The sequence below is a fragment of the Acanthisitta chloris genome, unplaced genomic scaffold, assembly GCF_000695815.1.
Source record: "Acanthisitta chloris isolate BGI_N310 unplaced genomic scaffold, ASM69581v1 scaffold8384, whole genome shotgun sequence".
NCBI lineage: Eukaryota > Metazoa > Chordata > Aves > Passeriformes > Acanthisittidae > Acanthisitta > Acanthisitta chloris.
Genome location: NW_008668719.1, coordinates 14,049 through 22,976, shown reverse-complemented (window position 1 = coordinate 22,976; position 8,928 = coordinate 14,049). Strand labels below are relative to the sequence as shown.

At 39.3% G+C, this 8,928-nt stretch overlaps 1 protein-coding gene across 1 annotated transcript in view; it reads left to right on the top strand.

Moving 5' to 3' along the window:
• The window catches only part of ZBTB11 (zinc finger and BTB domain containing 11), a gene marked incomplete at its 5' end in the record, with an annotated part of 12,037 nt that extends 6,001 nt beyond the window's left edge, over positions 1-6,036 (top strand). Inside the window, 4 exons of the mRNA XM_009073026.1 lie at positions 1,122-1,239; positions 2,864-3,022; positions 3,544-3,719; positions 5,501-6,036. Of these exons, the coding sequence (XP_009071274.1) occupies positions 1,122-1,239; positions 2,864-3,022; positions 3,544-3,719; positions 5,501-6,036 (989 nt within the window). The remainder of the gene's footprint in view (positions 1-1,121; positions 1,240-2,863; positions 3,023-3,543; positions 3,720-5,500) is intronic.
• Between the last annotated feature and the right edge of the window lie 2,892 nt (positions 6,037-8,928).

Here is an 8,928-nt window from a genome sequence, read left to right as displayed (position 1 = left end):
ACTTTAACATTGTTCTTCAGTGTCTATGGAACTGTTTTTAAAAATGAGTGGTGGTTTCTCCTTTTACTTCTACTGATCAGGGAGCTGAGATAGCATAGTAAGTAGTCATTTTCCAGGCTTATTTTACCAGAGCATAATGTTATTATGCAAATGTTCTATATAAGCACATGGAATTGTGGTTGGTCTGTTCCTATGTTTTCATACATGTATTTAATGCCTGAATCATGTCAGTTCAACCAAGACAGGCAACAGGATAGAATGTTTTAGAGCACTTCACTTCCAGCCTATCCTTTGAGAGGAAAACATGCTCAGTTAAATCTCTCAGAATCTCCAAATACGTTTTACAAGACGTTCTGTGCTACCACTGGCATTTTATCAAGCTTGGTATTGTGTAAGATGACAGCATAATTCCTTTGAGAGGAAAACATGCTCAGTTAAGTCTCTCAGAATCTCCAAATAGGTTTTACAAGACTTTCTGTGCTACCACTGGCATTTTTTCAAGCTTAGTATTGTGTAAGATGACAGCATAATAATTTAATAGAAGCAGAGTTTTCAAGTTTAATGTGTAAAAGTTGTCTGTGTTTCTTGTTTTCTGAGCTGGGCAGCATCAAAACAGATTATTTCTGGTATGACAATTTGTTCCAGAAATTAAGGAATTTATATTAGTCCTCAACAGTCCTACACTGATGAATTGGAGCAGAAACTTTTATTTTAAGGTGGTGTTCCACAAATTCAAGATGTAAGTAATCCATAAGCAATGATGTGTTGCTGGAGAAGTTGCATAATACATAAACACAGGCACTTGTGGGGTTTTTTTTCCACAAAAGAGGGCAGTTTTTTAGGTTGTTCACTTTTCATGACTAATTAGTAGCTGCAATGATGTAGCCATGTTTAAAAACATGAAGTAATTTAGAGTTGCTACTCCCCACTTTCTGTATTATTACATTAGCACATGCAAAATACACTTAAATTCCATCAGTGTGTAACGAAACTAACTTCTCGTTGTAGCACTGCTCTGATACTTAAGATAAATTATATGAGGGGAACAAAAGCACTCATACAAAGCACTCCAGAGAAATGGAGGCCTGGCTTGGTAACATAGTTTGTTTTGTTTTTGTCAGGAGAATCCAAGTATCTTTGCTCCATCTGCGGAAAATCTTTCCACAGGGCATCAGGGCTCAGTAAACACATAAAGAAGCACCAGCCAAAGCCTGAAGTTCGTGGATATCAGTGTACTCAGTGAGTTGGGTGGTAGGGTTCTTGGGTGGGCTTTTTTTCTTAACATTAATGATCCTGGTCATTTTTAAGAGTAAAAGCAGCTCCTTGTTGTCGCATAAGACTTTTTCACTGGTCTGGAATAAGACTTTAAAAGCATAGTAGTAAAAAATACAATTTTGTAAATATTTGTGTTGGAGAGCTAAACCTTGGGTTTTTTTAGCTGTTACCTAGCTCTGATTTCTTACAGTTGTTCTCTGATGAGTGTTTGCAGTGTAACCAGTGCTGTAATCTGTAGCTAGGTGGTTTTACAGCTCCTTTGTAGGACAGATAAGAAAGGCTGTCAGAGGCCAAGGGCCTTCAGCCTGGTTTTGCCTTTGTTCATTGTGGTAGTTGGTTTCAGTTGAATTTGAAACCTTCCTATGTAGTCTACAATCCTGTACTTGTGTGCATTGCAACACTCACTGTGTTTAGTAAACAGCTCTGCAGGAACATCCTGAATTAAGACTCACTGACTGTTGCAATTAACTTGATCATAAAACTTATATGACCCCAATAAACATCTTTGCATTGTGAACTTTAGTTTAGCAGAAACTGTAACTGGAAAGAGCATCTCCTAGTGGGTTGGCGAAGCATGGATACTTTTTCCATGGCCAGGTAGACTATGGGAGAACCTTTCAAGTCACCTGCAGAAGGACAAATAATGCTTAATTTTGGAGCTCTCAGTTAGGTCCTTGGAAAGCTCTGTCAGGTATTAAGAGTTGTACAACTCCTGTAGGATTGGCTGTATGCAACTAAAGGTTTTAATGAAAGCAATGATCTGAAGTATTGTTTAAAGTATCTCTGGTAGTGGTGCTGTGTGCTAGCAAAAATAATATTTTCTAACTGCCGAAAACTTACTTTAATTCTGTCAGCAATGTTCTTATTTAGTGCATTGTAATGCTAAAAGTACTACTCCTACAAATATGAAGAACAGAGTTAACAGAGTCCACAAACACTGTTTCATGAAACATGCTAGGGAAGGCAATTTGGTTTTGAAAATGAAATACGTTTTGAAAAAAAATTCTTTGCTCAAGGCAGTGCAGTCATGGATGCAAAAGATCACCTTGACGGAGAAGGTACTTTGATTCCCCAGCTCCTTCAGAACAGGCACAGTCCTTGCTGTTTCTGCAGCGAAGATAATACGACTGCTATATAGAATACTGAGTAAGGATGTAATTGATGTAGTCACAAATAGTTTAGAGAGCTTCACTAAGCAATAACCAGGCTTCAGTTTTTTTAGTTTGATGGCTTGGAATGTAAATCTCTCTGCCAGACTTCAGTTTCGACTTCTGGCCCAGCTGGGCAAAGCTGAACATAAGTTATATTCCTAAAATGTTTGTGGAAGCTTTCCAGTGACGTATGTGTTTGATTAAATTGCAACAGACAAAACAGACAGAAGTGTTTCAGTGGTCCTCAGGTTTTATTCCAGGCTTTCAAATAAGCTGCTGTTCTTTTAAATTTCCCTGGTTTGGAAAGGGTTTGTGCTTTATCTACTGATGATGCAGTAGGTGTTCTCAGTCCTCAGTTGCCAGTAAAGAAGAGTGTCCCTGTGCCTTTGAAATCAGTGCCTGTCTTATATGTGATGCTAAAACATTTACTGTTACAGGTGTGAAAAGAGTTTCTATGAAGCTCGAGATCTTCGGCAGCATATGAATAAACACTTAGGTGTGAAGCCATTTCAGTGTCAGTTCTGTGGAAAATGTTACAGCTGGAAGAAAGACTGGTATTCTCATGTAAAGTCTCATTCTGTCACAGACCCTTATAGGTAAGAGGAAATCAATTTAACAACTGAAATGTACTAATCAAAGTGAGATTGTACAGATCTCCAGCCAGTCAACGAGGAACTGCTCAGTCCACTGTTAAAGTATGGATTGGTTGAGGTTGTCTGAGGTCTTTGAGTACCTGAGAATGAGTGGGTGACTTTAACCTGCTGACACAGTTCTGGAACGAGTACATATGAAGTTGTAAGAGGGTAACTGTAGTAGATACTTTGTATGTGATCTCCCTTCTCTAGAGGGGTAAGTGGATAAGAAAAATGAAGTTGTAAGAGGGTAACTGTAGTAGATACTTTGTATGTGATCTCCCTTCTCTAGAGGGGTAAGTGGAAGCTTGGTGGATAAGAAATATTGGAGCTCAGTCCAACAATATTACATCTAATTATGGAATCACTTGTCATATGAGACAGTATTGCCATTGAACTTTGCCTACCATAATTAAAGTGCACTTTGATAGAAAAAAACATAAGTGTACAATAATGGTTTTAATAGATTTCTCAATGCCTTTTAGGTGTAATGTATGTGGTAAAGAGTTTTATGAGAAAGCTTTGTATAGAAGACATGTAAAGAAAGCCACACATGGTAAAAAAGGAAGAGCAAAACAAAATCTGGAACGAGTTTGTGAGCATTGTGGAAGGAAATTCACCCAACTCCGGGAATATAGGAGACACATGAATAATCACGAAGGTATGTAGAAAACAAGTAGTCACAATATCCCTCAACCCCTAAAAACATTGTGGAGAAAGGGTAAATTGTTTCTTTGAGTCTGTGTATGTCCTGTGTGGCAAGACATGGAGTTCTTACAGGTTCTCCAGTTATTTTTATGCTAATCCTGGTTTGGTGACTTCTTCCAGTGATTGTAGAATCAACCGGGTTGGAAGAGACTTCAAGGATCATCGAGTCCAACCCTACTGTGGTTATTAGACCCTGGCACTAAGTGCCACATCCAGTCTCATCCAGAAAACCTCCAGGGATGGTGAATCCACCACCTCTCTGGGCAGCACATTCCAATGCCTGATCACTCTCTCCGTGAAAAATCCCTTCCTAATATCCAACCTAAACCTCCCCTGGCAGAGCTTGAGTCTGTGCCCTCTTGTCCTGCTGCTGGTTGCCTGGGAGAAGAGACCAACCCCCACCTGACTCCAACCTCCTGTCAGGGAGTTGTAGAGGGTGATAAGGTCTCCCCTGAGCCTCCTCTTCCCCAGGCTAAACAACCCCAGCTCCCTCAGCCTCTCCTCATAGCACTTGTGCTCGAGTCCCTTCACCAGCCTCGTTGCTCTTCTCTGGACTTGCTCCAGCACTTCTATATCCTTCCTGAACTGAGGGGCCCAGAAGTAGTTGTTGGGATCTTCCTAAACTCCAGTCATACACAGGGACAGTGCCAATTTGACCTTTGCAGAACTTTAATGGAAGAGGAACCTTTTTTTTCCCAAGTGATTAAAAGGTGTAAATCTGGCAAATAATTGGATGTAGTAAAATATTCTCCAGTTTGAAAGGTGCACATGGTTAACAAAATATTCTTCACATAGGAGAATGATGGGCCTGAATTTAAAAAAAAAAAAAAAACGAATGTTGGAAATTGGTCAATCAGGTTTATAACAAGCACTAAACTCTATGATGTTTGGGGAAAATATGAAAACATGAAAAGATACATAATATGCACAACAAAGTATGTGCATTTTATTTTTGATGTGAAGCATGAAATTTGATTTTTGAGTATGGTTGTTCCAGCTTTGTTGAGAGTCTATATATTAAAAATCCATTATTTTGAAGCATATCTTCTTTCAAAGAGGGGTAAATCTAGTAGCTGTCTAACCATTGAAATAGAGATTTTGTGTTTGTTTCTAAACTAAGCATCCTGTAATAGGCACCTAGCCTAAATCTACAGTAACTGTTACAGAGGAGAAACCAGTCAGTGTTGAGATGGAGTTGGTCACCACAGACATGCTACATTAGATATTACAGACCACAGAACTCAGATGTTTTGGGGGAGAGTAAGATTATACAAACATCAGGTGCAGCATTTGAACATACTCAGTGTGGCAGAGGAGGAGAAAAGCTGTAGGTTTACAGAAGGATTTACACAAACAAAGGGTGACTAGAAATGTAAGTGATGAAAAACTAGACTTCGGAAAGGCGTCACCAGCAAAAAAAAATAATTAGAATTCCATTAAACTGTGTGCCCTTAAAATGGGGAAGAAACTGCATTAAAAGCAGTCTTGAAAGGTTGTTTTTGAAAGTAAAGTGTTAGGTTGGGCAGACCTCTTGTGGAAAGTGTTACCATTGAATGTGTTATGCTTGCATGATGTTATAGTAGAAACGGTAAACAAGATCTCCCTTACATGGCAGAAGTTCCAGTGTTTCTTTTGTTCTTTCATGTTGCTGTTCTCCCTGTTGTTCTCATCATTGCTCATGCATGTTTATGAACTCTGGCACTCATCTTTTCCTTGCTTTCCCTCTGGGAACAGGTGTGAAGCCATTTGAATGTCTGACTTGCGGTGTGGCCTGGGCCGACGCGCGTTCCCTGAAGCGCCACGTGAGGACACACACCGGAGAGCGACCCTACGTGTGCCCAGTGTGCAACGAGGGCTACATCGATGCCCGCACGCTGCGCAAGCACATGACCAAGTTGCACAGGGACTACATACCCTGCAAAATAATGCTGGAAAAAGATACTCTCCAGTTTCACAACCAGGGGACACAGGTGGAGCATGCCATCAGCATTTTAGCGGCAGACATGCAGGAACAAGAGACCGAGATTAGCTTTGAAAATGCTGGTGAGGGTGAGACTGTGGTAGTGACAGGAGACACGCTGGAAGCCATTGAAGCAGTTGCAGCTACTGAGGAATGTGCATCAGTCTCTACTCTTTCTGACCAAAGCATCATGCAGGTGGTAAATTACGTGTTGGCACAACAGCAGGGACAGAAAATAGCTGAAGTGACACAAGCCATTGAAACTGTAGAAGTAGAAGTGGCCCATGTTACAACAACAGAGTCAATATAGTATAGGAGAGAGCAAGAAGAGTGAGGTTTTACAATCTGTGAGAGCCAAGTATTTAACTCGTCTGTGGGCTTTCCATAATGCCTGTTTTCAAAGTCAAAAATCCTCAGTACTGCATGTTGTGGTGATGAAATACTTCACCACGCGTTGCAGGGGAAAAGTTAAGATGTTCCAGTGTGGGCCAAAGGCTTTGAAAGCTAAGATTTCTGTCATGGCCATAACTGGAACAAAAAAAAAGTTTTTTTGTGTCATGGAGTAAGTACCATACTGTAACTTTTAAAAACTGAAAAGGAAAAAAAAAACATATAAAAAGGCTGCACTAAAAACCAGAGATGCACAGCTCTCAGTAGCATTTTTTTTTTTGTTTTAATGTGCATTTCATCAAATTTGTGAGCAAATGACCTGTATCGGATTGTGTCTGTTTACTCCCCAAGGTAAGGGGATGGTAGGATGCTTCATGCAGCGTGTGCTTCATGCAACATACAGAAAAACTCAGGCTGCAGATGCAGCATTGGCAGTTAGTCAATCCCAGTTTTGAAGAACTTGTTTAAATTCCAGGTCAGTGGGTGGCAGGGCCAAAACACTGTAAAATGTATTACAGATGATGGGCAGGAGCCCACTGAAGTGTGAGGAAGTGGTTCTCCAAGATGGATATGAATTTTAAGTTCACCAGATCACAGCCCACTGCAGGGAGACTGCTTTTTGTTGGTGAGGGAGGAGCTTACACTGCAGCCTCTGTGCACAGCCATGTTTAGTTCAATGATGTTTGGTTGCACAAAAGCAAACTATTGCCTGCACTGATGTGTGTACCCAGAGCAGGTAGCCTAATGATGGATGTTTCTAGTTTTGTTTTACATTTGATGTAGAAACTCTCAACTGAAAAAGGTCTCATGGAACACTTCTTTGGGAATATAAACATGCTGAACAAGTCCAGCTAGTTATGATCTGGTCTTCTCTTGTATCATGTTGGAAGGAGGAGCCCTGCTAATTTCCAAACAGAACACATAGCAATATCAGGATAGAAAACTATGAAAATCTTAGTATGGGGTAAAACTTAGATTTGTCTCAAAAGTACCAGAGAAGACCTTATTACTGCTGCTATAGGAAAATACTTCTAGGGCAAGCTAATTACCTGGTGCTACACCACAGAGGTGCAAAAATTCTTACTAGGTGTTTCTGAACGTAAGTAATGAATCACAGCCATGCTTGGCCCAAGTTTAAATGTCCCTGGTTTAGTATCACAAACTGCACACCTTAATCTGTGCACGGTGTGGGTTCTTTCATTGTTGGCTGTTTGGGTGGGTTTTTGAAGCAAAAATAATGTCTGTCAGAGTAGCTGAAAGTGCTTTGCACGTGAACAATCACAATTGTGTTCTTTAAATTGTTCTGAGCCTATAGTGTTGTCAAATATTTCCTAACTTTGAGAGCAGCAAGACACATCTAAGCAGCCAGAAACCTGTGATGTTGCAAGGTAAACTTCATAAATAAAATGACATACATAGAACTCTGTGTTACCTGTGAAACAGATCCACTGAACAAAATTTAAGCAAACCCTGTGGCAAAGTAACCACCTTATTTGAATTAGTATTTGTACCTTTAATCTTACTTAACAATTTGAGTATCTGTCTACTAAGCTACAGAATGGGCTGTTCTTTTTATACTTTGCAATTCTGCAGGTAAGCAGTTGCTGAAAATTTTTTAAGCATTATGTAGTTTGGAGTTCCTGTCTTGGATCCAGATGAATTTGTAGATGCCTGTTTCAAAGGTCAGGGTCTTCCTGCAGGGACGTAATGTCATTATTTATGCATCCTGCTGCACTTACAATGGGATTATTTTCCAATAACCAAATGGAGTAAAACTAAAATGAATACTGCTGGCTGTAACTTGAATTTTTGTATGGTCAGGAATCTGGAGATAGCCATCCTGCTTAAAGTTAAAATACTGCCATTATGATGGAAAAATATTTAAAAGAGCACTAGGTAAACTTTAAAATTTACTTCAGTGTTTGTATCTTACAAATAATTATGTATTACTAAAGTGAGGAAATGTTCAAGGAAAAATAGCTGTAAATAATGCTAGAACATTATTTGTATATTTAGTGTGTTAACCTTACAAAAAGAATATTACCAGCACCTTAGTGTAATCTTTGGTGCATTTATTTATTTGTCCAACCTATGGAAGAAGCAGAAATAAATCTAAATTTCGGAGCCTTCTTATCCACTGTAGTGAAAAATGCTTTAACTGACTAAAGATGATGGATGACCTAAGATGATTTAAGAACAGCAACCAACCGAACAAGTGACAGAAGGTTGTTTCCTAAACAAGATTAAGCCAGGAATGTCAAAGCTGAATGTTGTGGCACCCCTTTTCTAACATACTGTGCCTTACCTTTTCCGAGCAGCGTGAGGTAAGTAGGGAGTGTCACTCTTAGCTTTGTGTTCCTATATGTGTGGAGTTGCCTTATGTTTTTTCTTTAGACTTCAGCACTTAATTAAGATGTTCACTACCCTTCTGCAATCTATTTGAAGTCAGACTGCAAATATGCAGTTGATATTTGAATTTTTTTCTAAATAAAGTTCATGAGAAGTGTCCATTTATTAATGAATTCCTGTACATAGTGAATTTGATTTGTACATTCTGCTGGTTTTATTTAGTGTTAGGTGTATAAAGTTATGGTTATTTCTGTCATCAAATAAACTGAGCTTTGCCATGAATTACTCTTTTGAGCAACGTTTCTTTTTTGGGGAAGTGTTGCAGAATTATTTATTCTTCAGTATTTCACTGTCCGTATGTAGACAGATGTCTGGTCTGAATAGTTCTAATAGCACCTACTAATTTTTGCTCAAGGCTCAAAGAATTACCTTGTATGAGGAAGGTAATGACTTTGGATGACTC